Source organism: Brachionichthys hirsutus, chromosome 20 (genome assembly GCF_040956055.1).
Source record: "Brachionichthys hirsutus isolate HB-005 chromosome 20, CSIRO-AGI_Bhir_v1, whole genome shotgun sequence".
Classification (NCBI taxonomy): domain Eukaryota; kingdom Metazoa; phylum Chordata; class Actinopteri; order Lophiiformes; family Brachionichthyidae; genus Brachionichthys; species Brachionichthys hirsutus.
In genome coordinates, this window is record NC_090916.1 from 6,556,976 (window position 1) to 6,581,127 (window position 24,152).

At 44.3% G+C, this 24,152-nt stretch overlaps 1 protein-coding gene across 1 annotated transcript; it reads left to right on the forward strand.

The window, feature by feature from the left end:
• The first annotated feature begins 8,147 nt into the window (after nucleotides 1-8,147).
• cd2ap (CD2-associated protein) lies at nucleotides 8,148-24,152 on the forward strand. Its single transcript, XM_068753617.1, has 18 exons — nucleotides 8,148-8,216; nucleotides 9,646-9,836; nucleotides 10,767-10,860; nucleotides 11,393-11,516; nucleotides 12,145-12,323; nucleotides 14,024-14,111; nucleotides 14,380-14,474; nucleotides 15,244-15,339; nucleotides 16,668-16,721; nucleotides 17,450-17,486; nucleotides 18,047-18,109; nucleotides 18,440-18,584; nucleotides 18,680-18,795; nucleotides 19,937-20,049; nucleotides 20,312-20,395; nucleotides 20,482-20,702; nucleotides 20,803-20,866; nucleotides 21,618-24,152. The coding sequence occupies exons 1-18, from the start codon at nucleotides 8,163-8,165 to the stop codon at nucleotides 21,657-21,659; spliced, it is 1,860 nt and encodes a 619-aa protein (XP_068609718.1). The 5' UTR covers nucleotides 8,148-8,162; the 3' UTR covers nucleotides 21,660-24,152.

Sequence of the window (24,152 nt, forward strand, 5' to 3'; positions counted from 1 at the left end):
TAAGGAAAGATGCTTCAAACGAATGAACTTTTAATGATTAAAAAAAAAAAAAAAATCTACTCATCTGTTCCATCAAGCAGCCTATAAACAGTATATGTACACAAAAACACGTTCTGCTGTGAAGTGTTTATCTTGCTCTCCGCTGAGGGCCGGCTGTCATCACATGGTTCACTGAACTCTGGTGTGAGTACATAGCGTCACTGTTTACACCATTGCGTGTTTAAGTGCCAGAAATCTACTGGTGTGTTTGAAGTGAGTGAGACTGACGCTCCCATTAGATGTTAATATGACTTCAACGCCATCTTTAAATGTACCACTCTGTACTAGCGCTCAGTATTTCAACGCATCGACATCAACAGTGTCCTGCACTCCCTGCATTGAACAGTAGGACAGATTTCCTGCCTTGCTTGTAGACGTATCTTAAATGTGTGAACTGAAATGTGTGTGTACTACATGTAACAATTCATTTTAATATTCTTGAATCAGTTAAACCTTCCGCAAAGCTGACCCGTGTCCGTGCACAATTTGACCTGAAAACAAAAAACAATCAAGTTTACAATAAAACAGTGCATTAATGAACCACTTAATCAATGTAAGTCATATTCTTGTTGATGTAACACTTTTTCAGCATTTCAGTGATCTAACATGAACATTCTAAAAATTGTAAGAACAACTAACTTGTTGCTACCTCCAGTTGAAAAGTTAAAAGAGTACCAGCCTGCCCTCTACTGGACAAACAGGATTGTTACACCATAAATCCTGCACGCGATTAAGAGGTCAGCCCTTAGACTACAACCCTGATATTGATATGTACTCTGATTAGAGAATGTACTGTATGTAGATTAGAATATAATCTGTGAATGCAGTAAATTACAGAACCGTAGAAGTGCAAGTATTTGTTATCTCCTTCGAACGACAAAACTATTTTCTCAACAATGGCACTTCTGCGCTTCCGTAGTAAATAGTGTAGACTGGAAAACGCAGTTTATTGCAGTTTCACATTTCTCCCACTGGGTGGCGGTATATTTCCTTCATAAATTCATAAATTAACCTGCTACTTATTACCACAAGAAGAAAAGACAGTAATGACTTTATTAACAGCGTTTTTTTGTTGTATTAGATCTGTTAAACGTTTTGATTATATAATTGAACATTTCCTCGTGATTCCTATAATCCATTGGGACAGCCATGCTTCCACTGATAGTCAAATAACAGACAGTGAATAATGTGTGTGTGTGTAATCATACTATTTATTTATAATATTGATTCTGTGATGTAACACAGCATGATTGATTGATTGAAAGGTAAATGTCTCTCCTTTTTAAATATTGTTTTTTCCCAAATCACCACTGTAACCTGCGGGATAATAATGCACAAATAATCCAGGCAAAAAGTCAGGCGCTTTCATACTTTGATGGTTAATAACCACTTAATTAACTATTCTATTGCATTTAGCGTTCATATTATTATTATTATCATTATTGTGAAGTTTTCCACGCCACCACACAACTATAAATCAATCCTAAAGATTGGTTCACTTAAAAAATAAAATAAAATAAAAATCACCACGAGTCTGAAGTGAATTCCGTCTCGCGCTCACTGTCCTTGCGGAGTGAGCCAATAGAAATACAAGATGCTCGCTCGCGACACCTCATTAGTATTCCTCTCGCGGGACCGTCCTGACTGAAACACCGCGAATTTTCCTGCCACTTTGTATTTTGGTGGCAGCAGGGAGTCAGAAGAAGGCAAGTCTAATAAGAAAGGTGGAGACTCCCGGTCAACTTCCTGCATCATAATCTTCGAGCACCACCGAGACGGACCTCGGGAGTCTACCGCGACAGGGACGAATGGATACAGGACCCAAGTGAAACGTCGAAAAGCAAAGGACGGAACGGCTTGTGGTTGATAATTCATTATTCATCTACCTGGCTAGCGTCTAACCTAGCTAACATTGAGGCTCCTGGGATCACAGAAAGGAAACATCCCATCGTTTGAGAGCGAGCACTTGCGAAGGACGGGAATGGGTGAGTTTTCCGTGCGGCGCTTGTGTCGTCTTCAGATCGTAGTTTCTCCTTTTCATACGAATCGATATCCAAGGCAATTCCGATACAATTCCAATGAAGCGCCAGTGGCAGAAGCCATGCTATCGGCTTTCCCAAGTGCGAGGAGTCATAATTAGCAAGCCAGTTAGCTTGAACTTTAGCATAGCCAACTAGCTGTCTGTTTAAACGCCAGGAATAACGCCGCCTCCATCCTAAGGTTTGGTAGCTCTTCTTCTAGCTAGCGTTAACACGAATTACCTTAAAGCTGGTGGAGAATAATGGGCCTTTTGCAAATTCTCCTTTTCGTCCTAAAACTACAACGTTAGTAGCTCGAAATTCCAAGTTCTAGCCTGTCTGTGCTCCAGAATCTCAAGTTAGGACTGGAAAAGTTATTTTTAGGCTAACGTCACATTTTCTTTACGTTATGAGCAAGTGTATGCTATCCTGCACGGCGTGTGTCGGTGACGTGGCAGTAAGAGTTTTAATAGAATATAATATAATTAATGCAAACACGAATGTCCATCGTGTTTTGTTCCTCCCCTCTTAAATGGGCCAAACGTATGAGGGATCTGCCCCATAAGTAGGTCTGATTACCATTTTTTTTTAAACCTGACTACAGGCTATGGAATTGATTCCCAATTTTCTGTTTGTTTTAGGTTTGATGAACAGAATCAGGGTTTTTTCTCAGTCAAGCAGGACAAAGCTATTACAGTGTCAGCGTACGGGACTATGCTAGTCTGGTGCTTGTTTATTCCACACGGAGTGGTGGCGTAGGCTTCTAGATCAGGAAACCCCGTTGATCTGAAGTGATCTCTGTGTTTATGCATGCAGCAGGACTAGTTCAAGAACTCCACTATGTGGTCAGACAGGTTTTTAGGTCTTTAGATGCGTGGCTGTTGTTTTTAAAAGCCAAATGGAACTGTTTTACATAAACGCTGTTACTCGTCATTTGCATTAAACACCAGCAGGAATATGCAGGAGGCACCAAAATACCTACCAATTGCCTCATTTCAGAACCTACCAACGAGTGTTTATTTCTAGGACATGTCATGTTCAACAGGTTCCTGATGCGTTGTCGTCTTTGGTGTGGCTCATTGCTGTGGATATGTCGGGTGTGTTTGAACATGTCCAAGGTCCGTCTGTCTGTGTGTGTGTGTGTGTGTGTGTTTGAGAGCCCCTCACATTCTCTTTGCTTTCTGAACTTAGCCTATGCTACCTACAGTCTGGATATGTTTAACTGAATCTACATATTGGAATGTTGTGCTTTGAGCATTTACCTGTGGGAAATACCAGTGCATTGTCTGGTCTTGGAATTTTTGAGCATTTGTGCTTTTTAATTATTGATGGCTAATGTTAAAGGAATTGAATGGAAAGCGTGCAATGATGACAATGCAAGGCGTGATCTGATGACGTTGTAATTATGTGGCCAACATAATAGAGCCTTGTTACTTTTCTATTTTATTAGCAAAGTTCCTTGCAGGGTTCAATGGCAGCTAAACAAAGACTGGACATGTGCCAGAAGGTGTGATTGAACATTAACTTCACTGGCCTACACCACTCCTTACCAGTATTGGGATATGTAGTATTTTCTCACACTTTTTTAACCCAACTAAAAATCCAGATAACCTGTCACATAAAAAATAAGTAGTGTGTGTACAGTCATTGAATGTAGTGTGTTCAATGAACTGTTACTAAACAGTTTTAGATGTTTAACCCCAAACATGAACATCAACGCTAATAGACCTGAAGGACTGCAAACGTTATGTCAAGTCTGTAGAAAACATTCGAGGCAAATTCATTTCTGGCCAAACTGGGACGGGTTTACTAACTTGACTGAAAGTGCTGCTGAGTGTATTGTTTGTCCAGTTGTCCTAACGTGCGGCTCAGCCGTGCAAAACGTATGGCAGGTGTGAAGTATTATCTGGACAGTTGATTCTGTTGGATAAATGAAGGGAGGCAGGAAAATAAAATAGAACAGGTAACACTTCTGTCCTTCCTATCAGCTTCCACTCCGATCAGTGAGGAGGAATGCAGTTATGAGTTTCCTCGTTGCTGATAGTGTGTGAGCGAATGAGAGCTCGCTGTTTTAGCTCGCCTGCGTGGCCTTCATCCCCTCCCACTCTCCTTCCTTCCTCTCCCTCCCTCTCCCTCCGCTGTAACATCCTCCTGTCTGCTACTAGCAGCTTATATAAGACCCGTATTGTACAATCTCTTTACCTGGAAGCACAATCGGAGGAGAGGGAAACGATTGGAAATTCCTTGACCCGACAGACTGACAGAAAGTGAGATGAAAACTTGTTTTGGTCTCATTAATTGTTATAAATTGATAAAAGACGTGTAGCTGTCGGGCTAGGGTTGGTCTGACTGCCACAGTGAGGTTAGTAAGTTGAAATTGAGGGGTAGAAAAAAAGATTAATTGAATTTGATAACAGGGACGCTATGCAAAGCAAGACTGGGCGTGGTGAAGGCATGCCGAGTGGCCGAGCACAAGCACACGCGTTCTTAAGAAAACTTCATACAGCCAATAGAATTGTTGTAAATGACATGTCCAGGATGTAGGTTGATGCATGATATGTTTTAGTGACTATACAGGTATGTTGCTTCTTTCATCTGGGACCTGTGAACATTGAAAGGCAGGTCAGACGTCAGGCCAGAGTCAACTGACGCAATCGTCCTGATTGAGCCAAGCAGGAGGTTGTGGGTTCCGTGGAGAGTTCGTGTGCAGATTTAATGGTGCGTAGAAGCACATTGTGGGAAGGACTCCTTGAGCTTTTCATCATCTCAGTCTTGCTTGCTTTTCTCTTGACTGCAACAAATTTGAGCAATCCAGATTTTCTCTGTGCTATTCGGTCATACGCAGTGTCTTCGGCTAGAGAGTGGAAATCATTTTAGACGCTTAGGGTGTCAGTCCGCATCTAACACACAAAATAGGACAAGAGATGATGCTGGTTTGTCACTCATCCCTGCATACCGTGACATTTTATCTGTCAAGGGATTCTACATTAAAGACAGCAGGGCATCCTTCATGTTTCAAGGCTCATTCAGCAGATATTCATATTTGTAATAGTTGTTACAAGATAACTTCAAATGCGTCCTGAATGCTGTTAGAAAATAAGCAGCGCAATACTTTGAAGATCGCCGGAAGACTCCATCAGAGTGCTGCGGAACACACAATGCCCCCCCCCCCCCCCTTGTTTATGTGTCTCATCTCATGCTTGCACACTCTCAGCTTTGCTCTCATCATCTGCTTGATAGCACACCATTTAGCAGATTTAGCTTTTGGCCAGAACTGTTTGCCTTTTGACTTAATTCTTTTTGCACTGTTGGCTCATCTATTCATTCAGAAAGATGAGCAGTGTACCGAACTGCTTCAGGCAGTGTCGTCTCCCCTGGGACAGTGGCCAGCTTGGGATGGCTTCAGCAACTCTCCAACCTCGAAACCTCGTGAGGTCCTGATTGAGGGCCGCGTGTGATTTGACCTTGGATATTTGTAGTACAGGTCGCTTTTTTGTTGCCACTTGCAGCCTTATCTTACTATTATTGCAGAAAAGTCTCAACTCTGCCCTCTAGGCAACCTTGCGACTCAGATCTACTGTTTAGGCCTGCATTTCCCAGTGTACAGTGAACTGGCCAGGAAGTTTATACACACACACACACACACTACCAACCTGAATGCTGGCTGCGTTTCAATGTATTCAGCCAAGGCATTTCCGCTGAGAAACGCACCAAGACGACGTCTCCGCTTTTGCTGTCCCTCCCTCCGCTCCGATGGAAGCGTCTCTAGGGAACGCACAGATCAGCTGGCAGATTCACCAGTAATTATCCTCCTCCAACTTGCATCTCTTTATTGCTCAGGAAATTATTTTCTTTCCATAATGGAGATGTGATCACGCACAGCGAAATGAGTGCTTTTAATGCTTCCAAAGCCAAATCTGTCATCTATTTTAAATTCATTTCACCCAACAAATAGCTGTGTTTTCTTCCTTAAATGTGACTTTTTTTTTTATGAAAGAAAATACTGAAATGTTTGTTCTTTGACATGGTGAGGATAACACTAATGTAAGTGCATATTATCTAAGAATTGATTTGAAGTGACGCTGACTCGGCCGGGCTGCAGGATGACTTTTGTGTGGTTTGTCGAGGCGCTGTTTTCTGTGCGGTTGCAGAAAGTCCCGCCGCTCCACGTCCAATCATGTGGAAAGAAGGAAACAACTCGGATTCTGCCTGCTTGTTTTGTTGACTGCAGCAGGACCATATCTCTTCCTGTGATTACATGGACAGATGGGTCCAAATCACTGTCTGGCTTCTTTGTTCACTTGTTTATTTGTGTTTTCGGGACCCAGATGTGTCTGTTACGACGCACCGCTACTGTTTGTGAACTTAAACGTAGTGTTAGTTGGTCTGCCGCTAAAACCCATTAGACTGCAGCTGAGCATGCTACTGACAGAGACTGAGGTCTCCTTTTTACCACACCTTTGCTTTGCGCTTTCAAAACGTTGTGCGTTCTCACGGCGTTGTTTCCGAAGCGACACCCGTCCAGATAGAACCACCAACACGGCTGAAAGGAGGCGTGCGTGGCGGGGGCTCGTCCTTCGGTTCATAAAATCTGGCGAGTCTCACCAGTCAGTTATTTTCCTCTCTGTAATGGGTGACCATAATGGGACTGAGGTGAGACACGTGATTCTTTGAGTTTAATGGTGAAATGGGTCTTAATGATGACGACACAGGAGCATAAGTAGGAGTGTTTTTGGGATGTGTCTACAGAAGTCAGTGTCAGAATAATATTTTGAGAGGCCGGCTACGTTTTCATTTATTTTTCCACCTGAACTGCAGAATTGCAGCCTCTTGTATCCCTGGACGACTTCAGGAATTTAGATTAATTTACTGATTACATCGTCTGATTCATTTGTTATGGAATTTTTCCTGCTATAAATCCTTGGCCTCTAGCATGCAGCCTTCGTTTGGAACTGCTCTGACATCTGAGAGGAGAAGGAAGCGAAAGGATATTATTAGGATTTAGTGGGAGACTTTACTTTACACTGAAAGGCGTTGCTTTGCCGTGTAGTGGCATCTTTTAGAGTCATCTTGACTTAAAAATCTATTTATTTTTGGTCTGATCATGTATGCTAACTCCTGTTTTCTCCTTTGAGAAAATAATTCTGAAACCTAAATGGAAAAAAGTATTCTTTTAAATTGATTTGCTGGATATTTTGTGTGTCTCACCCCTCACTCACCCCTCAGCGGGCAGACATCCCGTTTAGTTTTACCTCCGTCAGCAGGAAGACGGTGCAGCGAGCACACTCTCCCCTCAAGCTGCTGCTTATCTTATCCTCCTTTTAAAGGCTTAAGTACAGAGTTGTTGTTGTAGAGGAGCGGTTCTGAGCTGACATCTTCAGTCAGGGCTGATGTCTCCCTGGAGACTGACCTAGCCTGAGACGAGGACTGATGACGTCACAGGGAGCGTAGCGGTGAATATTTAACAACTATCACATCTGAGCCAGATGTTTCAGAGTCGAGTATTGACGAGCGGCAGCAGCTCTGTGTTGAAAGACTCTTCCCTCGTCTCTCTCCTCCGTGGTTCTGTCGGAGACAGCGTTGCAGGGTGCGAGCCGTGTTTTTGTTCTGGCTACGCTTTGTTGACCCTTCCACTGGCGTGTCTGTGTTATGAGTCTCACCGCATAGCAGAATGCCTCACCGCCCATCAGTCTGCTGCAGCCGGCTTATTTTTAGAGGCTGCTCAACCTGCTGCTCTGGAAGGAGCTAGGCAACCCTCTTTGTGATCACAAATGTGTTGACGGATGAATAGCCATTCTGTTTCACCATCTAAATATGTAGAGTACGTTGAGGTAGCTGTTTAACAAACGGCAACGGAACGAGAACCCGGAAGAAATGAGTATTTTCCTGAGACGCCTATTTTATCACTATTCTGCTGGATATTGCAGTTGCGACTGACGTTTTCCTCTCGAGTATCACTGATTTTGCATTTCATTTCCTATTCCATGTTTGTCCCGAGCAGAGGTCGTAGTGGAGTATGAATATGAAGCGCTCCAAGAAGACGAACTGACCCTGCGAATAGACGACGTCATCAGGAACGTGCGGTACATTGAGGAGGAAGGCTGGATGGAGGGAGACCTCAACGGGAAGAGGGGCCTGTTTCCCGACAACTTTGTTAAGGTGAGATGACTGAAAGGGTTCGAGGTGCTCTGAGATGTTGATGGTGTTTTTGTTTAGCTAATGACAACTAGCGGTTGTCTGCAGAAGAATAAATAGATCGCTGCTTCCCTCAGTGAAGTCTGATACTTCATAGTGAGAAGCTAAGCTAAGCTAAGTCACTGAGCCAGGATAGTTAATCCTCTTAGGAGCCTGCTGGCTGTTGAACTTTGCTCCTGGCAACGCCGATGTCACCTGAGAGCTTGTCTCTTCCTGCTTCTTTTAATTGGTGTTTTAGTTGAGTAATCCAGGGACATGAAACATACCTGGTGGTGAGATGGTGAGACCGTATGTTCTGCTCTGTGTGTGGATGTTCACTCCAATCAACGCCCAGGAGTGTGACATCGTTTCAGAGGTGTGTGTGTGTGTGTGTGTGTGTGTGTCTGTCTGTGTGTGCACAGGGCACGAGGTGATGAGTGGTTTATTTTAAAGCTCTCACATGCCTTTCTGCGCTCAAACACCTGAGAAGGATGAAAGTCCTGGTGTGTTTTCTGTTAGCTGTGGCTCTGGAAGTTTTATTGTTTGTCTGTTTCTGAAACGTTTTCTCTCAAATGATCACCCGCACACAGCTGGACTTCCTGTCCAGTGGAATTGTAAAGTCAGCATGTGTGAACCAGGAAGTGGGCGGTTCTTTGGACACAGGAGCGCGCATGCATGCACTCAGGAACACTAATGTCACTGGCTGTCACTAGTACAGGGACCAAATCTACGGCATGAACCACTTTGACTTCGGTGTGCTCTTTTCCGCGGTGCTGGTATTGGGCCCAGCCCTTTAGGACCCCACACAGGATGAGCGTGTGTGTGTGTGCGGGTGTGTGTGTGCGTGTGTGTGCAGGTCCGGTATACTCCTGACACTGTTTACCGACGGTGGGGCCTGGACTTTGTGCTATTATCTGAGAGTCCCCTTTGCTAGGAGAATATGACGGCTGTTTTACAGCCTAGGTTGTGTTGCGATGAGGATCATCAGTGGCAGCTACATTTAGCACGATGGTCTGCAACTCGTCGATGATGCAGGTTGCTGTAATTATAGCTTTCATTGTGTCCATTACTTGCCCTTAGAATGCAGCTTATCTCTGTCATGCTGGGTTTTTTATTGACAACGTTGTTGCTCTCTTCGTCTTTGTCTTGTCATTTCTGTGCACAGAGTGATTGCTTTGTGGGTTTTTTGTAATAATTTGGGCAACTGCATTATGTGTTGTAGTCCTAAGAGAATAAAATGATTCTTTTTTTGGGGGGGGGGGGTGATTTATATTTTTGCATTTCCAGTTCAATCTACCCATCACTGTATCCTCAGCTTCTTAATTTGGGTGATCGTCCTTTTAAGTAAAACAGTATAAAACAAAACCGTCTTGATTACGGGTTTCAAAATTGAAAATTGTTGCCTGCGTTGTAGGAAATAAAGAAGGAATCCAAAGAGGGCAAGGAAGCAAAGAGTGAGCCAAAAGAAGAGAGCAGCTCTCAGGCTCCGCGGCGGGAGAAGACCTCTGGTAACGTGGCCAGCCTGGTCCAGAGAATAAGCACCATCGGCATCCCGACTGGCGGCTTCCAGCCGCTGCCGCCAGGAGCTGCAAAGAGTAAGATGCGGCTGCATTCTTTGTGTATATTCAAATGAAAGACCGAAAAACGATGATCTTTTTTTGACTACATGTAGACACGAATGATCTATTTCAGGGACCAGGAGACTTCCTGCGCTTTTCATCAGGGTTCTGATGGCGATGCTAGAGACTCAATTGTTATTGACGGGAACACAATATTGTCAATAAGAAAGCGACCTTCAGTCGTGGCACTTTTCATCCCTGTGGGATATAATGCAGGCACTATCTAAGAGCTGTATGTTCTCTGCTACCTGCAGCTGGAGTATGTTGCATACCTGCGACATGTTCAGACTTGTTTAGAGACACTGTTCTGAGTGCAGTTTGATCTTTGTTCTCTTTCTTGGGCTGCAGTTGCTATTACTGTGCTTTTCAAATTGAATTTGGTACGTGGTGGAGTAAGGAATCAAAACTCTTACTGGTGTAGGTACGCATTTCAGAACTCGGTGCAGGCCACACTTGCTGCATTAACTGTACTTTAATTGAGGTTTCAACGACTTAAGGGCATTTAAAAAAAAACAATTGGCTAGTGCTTGCCGCTAAGTGATTTTTGCTAGCATTAGCCACCACTTTGCTGGGGTGTTAACGTGCCAAAAAAGCTAATTAAAAATACCATGCCTTCCCTAGTCAAAAACATACCGACATTAAGTGTGCATCTTGTTTGTGTCATCAGCATTCTTCAATGCAAACTGTTTATTTTCAGCTCAGACCGATGCAGCATTTGTATTTTTTTCTTTTTTAACTCTCGAATTTAGTAGCTCCACTTTCCAAGCTCAGCTTTTTCAGCAGGGCGTGTCTGCCTGCTACAGGATCACCTTGCAGTCCCAGAGTTCCTTGCGCAGGGGAGGCGGGGGGGGGGGGGGGGGGCAACAGGTTTGTAGACTTACCCAGTGCTTTCTGGCCTGCCTTTCACAGAACCCAGGAAGAGACAGTGCAAGGCGATCTTTCAGTATCAGCCAGTGAATGAAGATGAGCTTGAGCTGACAATCGGAGACATCATAGACATCACCGAGGAGGTATTTAATACTATGTCTAAATGTATGTAGAGGACCTGCTGTCTTTTGGGACAGTATATGCACCTTTTTAATAGTTAGGATAAACACAACATTGAGCATGTGTTTTCGGTGTGTAATTTGAGACATGACGGTGTTGGTGAAATATTAGAACCACTAATGTATAAATCTGTTTTAAATATGTTAACAGATGCTAACAATGAAACATGTCCCAGTTTTTATTTTGAAGTTTGGGTTGTTTTTCTGGCACAGCTGTGTGTTTTTTTTATTTAATAAAAACGTGATCACTGATTATCTGTTTACTGTATGTGTGGAGCATTAGTGGGACTTCACATCAAGAGGAAAGACCCACCTAAGTACAGGAGATGGTGGTTAGAATCAAGACAAACAGAACAATATATACAGTTTACATGCAAATAAATAAACCTGTCTTTCTTTTTGCGTGATCTACATATCCACCGCGTTGGTTTTCATTTACGAAACATAAAGTCTTGTTTCTCTGTCGGATGCTCGGCTGAATTTCTCCGTTTGGCAGGTTGAGGAAGGCTGGTGGAGCGGCACCCTCAACAACAAGTCGGGGCTGTTTCCTTCCAACTTTGTTAAAGAGCTGGACGGAACGGACGACGGCGAGTCCAACGACACGGCAGCAGCTGAGACCAGTAAGAGAGAAAAAGCAACCTTGTTTTCGTGAAGGGTGCAGTCAGGTTGGAAAAACACTGGAGATGTAATAAGTTTGGTCGCATATCAAAAACATGCTCGAGGCTTAAAAGAGGCTGTTTTTCCTGTTCTTGTTAGACTTTAAAATGCATGTTCAACACTAATATGATCAGTGAGAGGAATTCAACCTCCCTTCTCTAATTCTGACTGCTCAGATAAGAAAAAAATTCCAGAGGGCAGATTTTACTTTGTCTTTTATCTCTGGTTCAGATACTTGAGACGTATTTTTAGATATTGGTCCTCGTAATGGCGCTGCTCTGGTGATTGAAGCTGCTGAGACAAGTCTTAACAGGAAGTCAAGTCTGCGGCAGAATGTTTCTAAGCATTTCGACAGTCGGTAGTGCAGGTCAGGAGGGTGTGAACCTTTCAGGATTGTGAGCTTGATTTAACGTATTGCATGGCTGCACCTGAATACCCAAATATGAGGAAATATTAATCCATGCGTTTAGGACTGAATAAAATCATTGCTCGTACACAAATTAAGCTGCTTTTGTTGACTGCAAGAAGAACAGAAGATGTAAGACACGTTGCATCTGGATTATAACAATCACTGTCGCGTCTCTTTTGCAGATGGAAGTGGAATGGAAAGCGCCGGCACCCCTACGTCACCGCAGCCCAGCTCAGGGAATGGAGTTATCACTCAGCCCAAAAAGGTCCGAGGCGTCGGCTTCGGCGACATCTTCAGAGAAGGGTCAGTCACACTAAAGGCCCGATTGCCGAGCCCCGAAACGGAGGAGAAGAAAGAAAAAGTAAGTGAGATTCTCGAGAGCTCCTGTGATACGACAAATGTGTGAAACCATTTGTCCTTTTTATAAATGTTCGTATGTTGAGGGAGTGGATCTTAGCCTATGGGTTTTATCCTTTTCAAATTAAGCACAGTTTAGGATGCAGTAGTTAATGTCTTACGTATAAGGACATGCATTTTCAGACATGTAGAAAAGCTGTAAACCCTCTGGCAGAAAATGTGTCTTTGCACTTGTAAAATATGCACCAAAATTAAATGTACGCTTTATTTCCAGAGATACTTGCATAAAAAAAAGGGCGGTAGTTATTCCAGTTCTGCTGGTAGATTTGTTGATGTTGCGTTTGAATTCACACAGTCATGTAACTGTCTATTCGCCATGACGACCGAATTGGCTTGTTTGAAGTAGAATATTCACGGTGAGTTTTACATACTGTATTTAAATTACATTTTCACTATTTGCTGAAGGAGTGCAGGGTTTGTCTCGGTGTGTTTCAGAGAATACGATGACTTGATAAAGCTTTTCAGTTTAGAGGCACAACATATCCTCACAGAATAACTGCTGCATAAACGTAAATACATTTGATTTTGTCCGAGCTCGACGGAGATCTTTTTGTCTGGTAATTTATTTACACATTGTCTTCGTATTGAGTTTTTTGGAATGCTGGATAAACCTCCCCCATTCGTCTCGGTAGCTTTTGCTGTGCTCTGTTTATTGTCCACACTGAAAGAGCAGTTTAACTTGAATCTTTTGTTTGTTGTGAATACGCTCTTACTGCTGTTATCAGCACACACACACACACGCACACACACAGCATCACGTCCATACAGGAAATAATCGGCACGAATTGCAGCTCCTCTTCCGTGTCACTTTTTTCAGTGCGGGAAAAGTCTCAGATTTTCTTTTGTTCATTTCTTTTTTCTTAACAAATGTAAGCATTAAACATGTGTGAGGATACAATTCAGATCACTGAGGTTATAATAAATAAACTGACATACAGGTGGTAACAGTATCATTCTCAGGGCTTTATTAGATTAGCATGTAACGCTCCTCTTTCCCTCTCTCCTCTTCACAACAGCCCTCCCTCTCTCTCGCCACTAACACGGCTTCCTCCACTCTCCTCCATACCAACTCGTGTCGCATCTCCTCTCCTCTTCAAAGGATCTTTCCATTCAGTCTATATCAGTTCACGTTGTTCATTTACTGAAGTACAATCTTGAACATTTTACATTTTTGACTCTTCCTCCATGATTTCTGATGATTTTTCTCTTCATCTCAAAAGTCTCGTTTTCCGCCTGTCTGCTACTTACGTTCAAATATCACTTTCATACCACGGTGTGGTCTTCATCTCTGATTTCTATGTACCGGTAATCTTTTTGGTGGGACTCATTAATCATCACGGCAAATTGTACTGCTCGGCGGAAAAGGAACAAATTGGCTGTTTTTTACCCTTATAACTCGCTTTTACTAATAATACATCTTTTAATTTCCTCCACAATCTTTATCCATCATCCACATCCTCTACAGTGTCTTCCTGCCAACCTCATAATTAACAGCGTCCTTCATAGACATTTCTATTTATTGCCACAGCCATGATCAGACGATTCCACCCATTCAGTTCGGACGCAAAAAGCCGTCCACATGAAGCCACGCATTCAGTCACGTGCGATAAATCATTTCCATCTGTATGGTTTGCTTCATTTTAGCCAATCCCATCATTACCATCAGCTGCAAAGCCCACCCCTCTCAACTCGACAGACTCGCAGAAAGCAGAAGGAGACGGCAAATCCAAAGGTAAAGCATAGAAGTTCCGAAAAGCAGAATGCTCCGACGTGTGGGAAGTGTATTCAATTCTTGTTGGGTTATCAGGTCAGTGTTTATATGAGATGTGACGAAGCGTCAGTTGCAAAAGCTGGCAATTACTCAGTCGAGGCTTTATTGTTGTGTAAGACAATCACACAGAACATCCAATGGCGGCCAGATTCCGCTCAAAGCACTTCACGATGGCGAGAGGTGATCAAGCTGCTCTTTTTTGCCTTACCTGCTCTTTCTGTTTCCTCAGTGAAAGAGTACTGCAAGGTGACCTTTACTTTCGAGGCTACAAATGAAGATGAGTTGACCGTGAGAGAGGGCGACGTCATTCACATCCTGACCAAGGTACTCTAGCACCACTTCATTCATTAACCAGCGGTCACAATGAGTGCGCAGTGAGTCATTTCACAAGGACTGACCTTGAGATTGATTATCTCGTGTCGTCCCCTGTTTGCCCCTAATCAAGTCAAAGTGGGTGTCTTTATTTTTTGGATGCAGAGTATAATCTGTTCCTGTTACTGAGAGGCAGCTGTTCTGTCTCGGGAGAGTTATGTAGATCTGTTGGGAAGAGGACGCTGGAGGACATTCGGTGTCTTAATTTCCTTCTTTCCTACCTGTTTATAACTAGGTGTGGTTGCCGAGGGCGAGGAAGGCCTTTTTTGTTATTCATGAAGCTTTTGTCTGTCTAGTGTTTAGATGTGCATCCTGATTGTCCCCATGTCGCCTCGTCATTGTCATCGCTGCTGTTTCTGACGTGTCTTAGTATGACTCTGACTCACAGCAGGTGAAGGACGACTTGTGACCATGATAACTTCGGTTTCACTGCCAAGACCAGTTTAGGAAGCTATCGCCATCTAGTGGAGCAATTGGAGAAGGACCGGTGGATTGGAACTGTTTTTCAGGGGCACAACAGACCTATTGGATAGGAGGCATGAAACTACATACAAATCAGAGAGGTTGTATGTCTTAAAACGTGTAGAGGAAGAATCTGGAACGGTTATAGTTGCCATAGTTACAATACGTGAGCCTTGCATTTTTTTGAAAAGGTTGTACAAGAATTGAACGTCAGTTATATCGACCCGAGATGTTTTCACCGTTTGTTTTTTATTAACAGGATACAGGGGAACCCGGCTGGTGGAGAGGGGAGATTGGGGGTCAAGAAGGTGTCTTTCCTGATAACTTTGTCATCATGCTTGAAGGAGAGAAGGAGGTGAGATCAGAGTATTAATAAAAGAAAATATTACGTGTTTTTTTTTTAAGCAGAATACCAAACATCTCAACTTTTGATGAGCTGCGTCTCTGAGTCGGATCCTGAGTGAATCGAGCATTTTAAACCTATTTTGTGACGTTTTATAGACCAAATGTTGTCAATGATGGAACTGATTATTAGACGACTTAAAGGTGCATTACAAGTTATAAACAAACAACAAGAAAACGGAAATCCTCTCTACAGTTTTGAACAAATTCACGGTGTAAGATGTTAAAATATTCCAACTCCACGGGCCGGTTTCATCTGCTGCTTAGTTGTTTGTTTGTTTCTACCTCTACTGTTCCTGCTTTGTGTGTTCTGGCATCCAGCCATGAGATGGCGCCATCAGATTGTAGCTGAGCTGAGTCTTCTGGCTTACAGGCGAAAATGCAAAAAGAGTTATTAGATGTGATGATTCCCAAATCCTGCTCATTTTCAATCGTTCAAAAATGGGTGGCGGTCCCCCCTCAACCCAAAACATATTTGGCCCGTCACTTCACATGCGTGTCCGAGTTGTGACTGCTGTATGCGCTCGTTTTGTCACCGCCGGGCTATTTTTGCATTCATTTCTGCAGGAAATTAACTCAATAAAGCAGGAAGTGTGTTTGTTTGTTAAAAGTCTAAATTCAAATTAGACTTTAGAGTTTTTAGCTTTTTATGTCAATGAACCTGGATGCAAATTAGAACATCTTTATCTCTTAAATTGGAGGAAGAATCTGAATGTTCTCTGCATCAGGAAATGGTACGTTATTGTCTTTGTGTGCCTTCAATGCTCGGGTGTTGCAATATTGTGAAAAACCTGCACATGAATCAAATTTAAATTGCAGTTTCACACGGAATTTCTGTTTGAGTGTGTTTTTCCCTCCACGAGTTTAATCACTCTTACAGGTGCGTGAAATGTAGTTGGCTAGTTTTGCATTCATCATCACATTGCTCATTATTTGTCAGCCCTTACTGACTGTTTCTTGCATAATATAATACATTTCATGGAGCAGTGAGCACAGCTCACAAATGACACATCACGGACACGGACATCCGATTTGATTCCTTGTGAAAGCCTGTCCTCTGGATAATCAGCCAAACAGGCTTTTTCAGGGTTAAAGGTTTATTGTCAGCAATCTTCTTCCAGGAACAGTTATGGTCATGCTAATCGTGTTTGCGCTGTGCTGTGTGTGTGTGTGATGCCAAACTGTTCTCTGATTTCATCCAATGAATCTCATTAGTAATGCCATGAGGCCTTTTGAGATTACCATCAATAATTCTCATATTCTCTTATGCCCACATTTTAGGCTCCTTCTTCCAGAGGGTCGTTAAAGTCATCAGCGAGGCAGGAGTCTGAAGAGGTATGTTTAAAAACATTTTGTAGCAATTGGAGGTGGAGGATAGAACCTGCGTGGACATTTGTCTCGTCTGTACTTGCTGATTTTCACTCGACATAAAGTAGCCTCGCTCTTCGAATAAGATTCCGTCCAGCTTTTTGCTGTATCAAAGAGTGTCTCTGTCAAGTCCTAGGCTACTTTTGACCTTGTTGAATGCAGCTTTGAGGCAAATTACCACCAAGAAGATAATCTCGCTGCCTCATCCAGCAGTTATTTGACTGTTTGCCACTAATTTGGATGTCCGGAACACAACATGAGCCTTGTTTGGAATTGGAACCCTGACATCTAACCTTTTCAAACATGTTATTTGAAGGTTAACTGAGACAGTATTTTGCCATGGGATGGGAAAACAAATACGAAGGAATGTAAAGCAACGGCAGCTGCTTTTCTGAACTGTTGCACTTCTTTTTTCCCAAAGCTGGCGCAAACGCTTGTCAGATTCTGTTGCCGTGATGTCTGACTGATGAGATTTCTCAAAGAAATTATTGTGGACAAACGTTTAACATTGAATTGCAATGTATGGATAAACGAGAGACGGTAAAAAGAAGTAAAGTTCGGATGGTTATATGTATATCTTCTATGACGCACAATCAGCCGTACACATTTGACGGTGTGTGCTAATGAGACATAACCCACTTTTGTCATCCTGACCTTTTCTCTTTTACTCCCGCGCCTTTGCCTTCTCCTATCAGAAGCCCAAGAAGCCACCTCCACCATCAAAAAGCATAGGTAAGGAATGCTCCACGCCCTTCACCTCATTAAATTAGATCAGTTCTATAGTAGGTGCGACCCCAGATAGAGCCCGCGCATGCACGGGGAGAACATGAAAACCGCCTGCAGAAAGTCTGTTTCGAACCTGTGACCGTGTCACTGTGAGGCAACAGCACTTACCACTGCGCCACCGTGCAGCTTCTAATCATGAGCGTCAGATGCAGCACAGTACGGTGGTTTTAGTGTTGCGGTAAAAGCACTGGTGCGTCACATCTCTCCGACGACCTACTTTTTGCAAAATGCAAAGTTGCTTCGTTCATTCTGCACAGGAAGTAGCCACGGTTGCAGCTGGGCGCTTGCACGTCAGCCACATCACGAACATGACTTCCTGTCACTGTTCAGATTTTCTTTTAATATATATATAAAGTGTATTTGTCAGACAGACAAAACCACAAACCAGTGAGCGTAGCGGTCCGTACGCACCGAGCAGGTGGAGATTAATAGAAAGTGTGAACATCTTGAAACGCTCGCATCGGACGGAGCAGGTGACCTTCTGTGGACGATGTTTGGTTTTTCAGCTCTCAAGCCGGACGTTCCCAGTGCAGACAAGAAGCCCCATTCCAGCAGGCCGGAGGACAGAGGTAGAAGGAGACATTTCTCTTTTCTTGCATCCATCCTTACCCTGTCCATCTCAGTGTTTCCTCATATCGCAGTCTATCTATCTGTGCATTTCGCCAGTCAGAACTGCTCTGGCACAACATATAAATATATTCTGCAGGAACAGTAATATAAGTATATATAAGGACTGTGAACTAAATTACATTTTAAAAATGAGCTAATTCAGGCAAGTAGGGCCGTAACGGTCTGCTTGTGGGGTCACACAGACCTCCATGTCATAGTCAACCGCACCCTGAACATCAAAATCCTGAAGTTACGTTCAGTTGCCAACTTCGGGCGTCTTTCTGTTTCAGTCGACCGGCCTAATCACAAACCAGCCAAGCCCGCGGCGCCATTGGTCCCGCCCAAGAAACCTGTCCCCCCTCCAGGGAGAGCTAGACCAGGAGTCCTCCCACCACAGAGGCCCACCAAGCCTTCCGTTCCCTCACCGATCTCAAAGTAAGTCCAGCACCAGTCTGTCTGAAGACCAGCTTTTATACCGCTTGTATTGAACTATTATTGCATATGTATCAAGTGTGTCTTCTCATCTGCAGGCAAAATGGAGAGGTGTCTTCCACGCGACCGAAGTCTGATCTGGAGCCCGTCGTTCCCACCAAACCCAAAGCGTTGTCAGGGTCAGGGGAGTGGGTGGAAAGGAACCCGGACACGGGTATGTACAGTGCATTCTGGCCTCTTCTGCACAGAACCGCTCTAGTGCAGCCACACCGGAGGGTTTCTGGTCCCACCGCAGCATCTCAGTGGCGTTCAGGTCCAGACATTGCATTATTTTAGCCATTTACTCTGACGTGAGGAGACCTCGTCTTGCTGCATTGACCCAGTTATGCTTGAACTTCAACTCGCAGACTGGATGACCCGACATCCTCCATGTTTTTGTGGTCGAAGCCAGGATTCATGTTTCCCCTCAATAATGTCAAGTCGTCCTGGCCCCAAAGCAGCAACTCATCCCAAACTCAAAAATGGGGGGGGGGGGGCATCTTCTAATTTATTCCATATACTCTCTAGAATACTGTTCAAAAGTCTGTCGGGTTTACCTTATTTTATCTCTGGGGGAAAATAGCTTTAAAATCAAATCAAGAATGAAGGGCGACAGCGAGGAGGCTGTAAAGGAGCCGGAAACACACGAAATAGTTTACAGAACAGTTCAGTGGAACAGATTCAGAGGTAGAAAAGTCACGGAGCGAGGCGTCCGGGAGGCGTTAGCTAGAGCCGACCTGAAGCTAAATCACAGGAGACTTTGTTCGTGACGGAGCCTCGTAAATGTGATAAAGAGCTGCTAAAACTGCTTCCTTGTCACCAGGAATTAGTCTGACACATTCTGCCAGGGAACACGAAAAGGCCATCGTTGCTGCAATCGCAGGCGATGCTTTCAAACCGCAAAGCTGCAAAGTGCTCTTACGCAACAGGTGACTCATTGATGGCTCATTGGTGGCTCGTTTCCTCCGAGTTGTATGCTGGGACACCGTATTCTGTACTTTTTAGGGTACTCACTGAGTTAGGTCGGTAGATCTGATCTTGAGTTTCAGGAGAGTTGAAGTTGCCGTCAGGCTGGACTTGCTTCTGTGTTTTTACTCTCCGTTGGTGACGACTGACCTCGGCAACGTCCAAAGACGTCTGTGGAAATGAGCCGTCAATGATTTTTGCACCCCTTAGTTTTCGGGATGAGGAATGCATGACCTGGGAAAAGATGGGCGTGTGAACAAACTTTTACCAGCCATCACTGAAACATTCCTCTTAAATACATAATTGACCTGCCTGTCTCTCGTTTCCGTCTCGCTCCTCTCCACCAGGAGATCTGATGAGCTTCGAGGAGCTGTCGTCTCCCATCGAGAAGCTCTCCCACCTCACGACCGACAGGCCAAAGATGCTCGGCAGGAGGCTGCCTGCCAAGTTTGTTGGACAGTCGGTGAGCACGCGCACCCACACACACACACGCACAGTTTCCCTTGGATCAATAAAGCATCGATCTATGATTCATTCATTCATCTTCCTTCATGTTCTGAAGGCACCTTCTGGTGCACAAGGTTTTTGTAGCGGCTCCACTTAATGTCACCCAGAGGTCTTGCTGCCTGATTCCTCTGGCCTGTAATCGTCTTTCAGACCTCGCTCGGCTGCACGCTTTCAAATAGCTGCTACATCAAACGGTAAATGAAAGCCTTCCCTTGCAGCCCAACAAGGAGTTGAGCGTGGAAATGTCCTTCAAGGTTGATGAAGAGGACTCGGCCAAACCGAAATTAACGGAAGCCAGAAAGGTAAATGGGGAGCAACGGCGTTCACCCAGGGTCACGTCGCATTTGTTTAAAGGGATTCTGTGAATCTGTCCTCTGTTTGGTCTCAGCCTTCCACAAACCCCTTCATCCCATCCCCATTGTTCCACAAGCCCCCCGTGGCCAGCGCCGAGTTTAGTCCAAGCCCGTTGGCGACCACAGTCTCAGACGGACCGCCACTCGGCGCCAAGGCCCAGCCCAATTCCGAAGAGCCTACCTCCCAACTGGAGGAGCTGAGGAGCCAGATGAAGGACCTGCTGCTGTCTGTGGAGCTGCTCAAGACCCAGCAAATGTAACCAGACTCAAAGAACATTTATTCTTGGCTGTAGGCGCAATCCTCCAGTTTAATTCAGTGCACTTTGCTAATGAGTGTGTGTGTGTTTTGTCTTCAGGAGGGAGATTGCAGAGCTGCGAGGGCAGCTGGACGAAGAGAGGCTAAAGCGCGTCGCCCTGCAGGTAGCATTGATCTCCACGGAAACGCGTGCTGAACTCGCCCGCATTGGTTTCGAGAAATATCGATGTTCCCACGCGATGGCAAGAACCAGCGCTAACGGACTGAATGCAATGCAGAACTCGGTTAGAACTTATTAGCTGCCATTATAGCAGAGGGAGGTTAAAGATGTCGAACAATAGTTACCTGCGGTGCGGGAAAAACGACATCAGAGTCTTTGTCACGGGTTCAGGGACCACCTGGGGTCCGAGTCTGTCAGTCGAAGGTCAGGTTTACTTCGACACAGTTTTCTTCTTCGATAAATATATAACCAAATAAAAAAGAACGTCCCCAGTTCACACCAAGTCTGCCAAGAAAACCAATTAATACTTGTTTTAAATTTCATCCAAATATCAGGAGTTGGTTTATGATCGTTGAGCAGGTCATTAAAAACACAGTACAGGAAGATCGAAAGATTTCAAAGATTAAAACTAGGATAAAACTTAGTTTAATGTTCATGAGAAAAAACCTTCACCTGATCCAACCCTAAAACGTTCGGAAGCGCTCCACTCGAGTTTCGGCCCACGCTTTACTTCGCACACGGCTCAACTTCACGTGTCTGAACGCTGCCGCAACAGAACGCCTCCGGGCCCGAGCTTCACGGCAGCCGTGGACGTCGGCCGAATCGTGCGCTCGAACTACGTCGGCGGATGCAACACTGTGTTGCTCCAGCATTCCCGGTTCCCTCTGATCTCTCCTCCGTTTGTGTCTCGACAGATGGAAATAGAGAAACTAAAGCGGGCTGTCCAGTCGACGTGAAGCCGGCGCTCCAACTCTCATCGGGTCTCCAGGTCAGCTGCTGGCCCGTCGACCAGCTGGGGAGCAAGGCGGGTGGTGGTGGGCTGATGGAGTGGATTGTCAGAGGGTGTCGGGGCGGACTAACCCCCCCTCCAGCACAATCTTTTTTTTTTTTTTTTTCAGCAATCTACAAAAAGAAACCCGCCCCCCCGTCTTTGTATATGATTTACATTTTGCACATATTACTTTTTTTTCATGGTAGATGTAATTTTGCTAAAGATATATATGTTTCAGTTTATTCTTCTTTTTATGACAAAAAAAAAATGAGGCCTTACTTCAAGCTACTGCGCAGAACTATTGATGCCATCTCCGCTTCACTCCGGCGTTCCTTCGACCCCTCGGGGGAGGAGGCTCGCTCTCAGTACTACTGACTTTGTACAAAGCAGCGTGAGCACTAGCCCCCCCCCCCTCCCCCCCCCAGCTGATTCTCTTTCTCCTATTTTTTCTTTTTTTAATGACTCACAAAGAATTACTTTTAAATATGAGAAAATGCCTGATTTCAGTCAACTTTTTTTGGATCAACACAGAAAATGATTTCCCTTTTCTGCGCAGCGGCTGTTGGCAGCGATCCACTCCATGACTGCGTTCTCCTTTTGTCTTTGAGTTCTAGCATTCCTATCCTGGGAAATACTATTGTGCCTGATAAAGAAAATTATATTAAGTGTTTGTAATGGGAGCTTATATATGTTTATCATGGTGTCTGGAAATTTTGCAGCATTATATTGTATCCGTTTATTTTTCGAAACTGTTCAACACACAGACTTAAACGTTCCAACACGTTTCACAAGAGGTAGAGTCTGCAGGTGATGGCGCGCGCGAGAAGAGAGAAAGGAGCGTCTGCTCCGTTTTCAGTTGCGTTACTCGGCAACACATTGCCGTCGAAGAAGCAGCATCTTTATGGTCGTCCTGAATTCTCTGTTTTAATCTCGCCCCTCGGCACTTCTAGTTCCTGCATCCTAATGTATTCCAAGTAAATAGGAAAACTGGAAGCAGAGAGCAGCAGTGAGGATGAAATTCATCCACATTGTCCTCGTTCGAAAGCATTGTGAGAGTCACTGCAGCAAGGCGGAGTCACTCTGAGCTAGCCAATACTTCCCCAAATTAAACAAAACATATTTTATTCCCATATTCTCATTTATTAATAAGAAAAATATTAGCTTGCTTACATCCCTTAAAAACAAAAACACCCCCTCTATGCTCAACATTCACTAACAGTCTTCACTCTGTCCTTATGCATTGATTTTGCACATTTTCTGGAAACCAATTGCAGCAGTACCAACAGAAACCATCAGGGGGCGCTGCAGCCATTAAACACATGACAGAAAGGCAGTGATTGCTGTTCTCATCATTCAACTCTCTACTGCCCTCTTGGGTCATATCGACGTAGAAGGCGCATGAGTGTTTCTAGACGATTTGAGACAAACGTTCTGAGGATGATATTTAAAAAGAAGAAGAAATGTTCTGTTTTAACTTTGTACACCAACACATGTTGAATAATCTTTTGTTGGAGCATTTTATAACTAGACTTGTGACTTTTGCAAACAGTCCCCTGGTTTGAAGATAAGTTTATTGTAGCCTTTGGTTCTCGTTGAGAAGTAACCCCCCCCCCCCCCCCTATAAAAAAGCAGCTAGCATGGCTGAATCTTATTCACATTGTTGCCACTTCTCAGAATTGCCAAAAGTAGTTAAAATCCTATAAATAAATAATAAAAGAGCTGCAGCCTCTTCGGATGTAAGTCAATTCTCCACGTAGCTGCCTTCTTTGTCCTGCTATGAAGGTTCTGGGCAGCAAAAGTCTAAGCAGCCCTGAGCTGCAGTGTGGTTCTCTGCTGATGAACATAGACACAGACCCCCCCCCACACACACACACACACAGGCCTAGAGCAGTGCTTCGTGGACGACTGTCTCACATTTGATTTCCACCACAAATGTTTCCCATTTTAAATATCTCCACACGGATCTCACAAATGTCTTAAAGAAGTGTTACTGTTGCTTTTAATTCCTCCTGCGTGTGTGTGTGTTTGTGCGCATGTGTGTGTGTCTTCTTGCAAAAAGCATACCAGCGTCCACGATGTTAAATCGCGGAGTCCAAGTTGGTGCTGCGCGGCCGACCGTAATGAGCATGACGCTCACGCGTCCGTGCGTGTTGGTGCCTAGCGGAAGCGCAGCAGCACCTTTAACGGGCGCGGCCGTGCAATGGCATGATCGCAATGTCTGACTGAGGGACCAGGAGGTTTTGGCTCTTCCTGTAATATCTAAGCTAAACTTCCACATATTGTACATTCCAGAGGTCGACACCAAAACGAAAGAGGAAAATCTGTGCACGTTTAAAAACGCATTTTCAAGTGATTCTGTTTACAAGAGCTTGTATCCCTGCTTGAGCTGAGATTCTTCCAAGAAATGAATAAATGCCTTTTATTTACCGTCACTGATCATCCGTTGTGCGCGTGATCA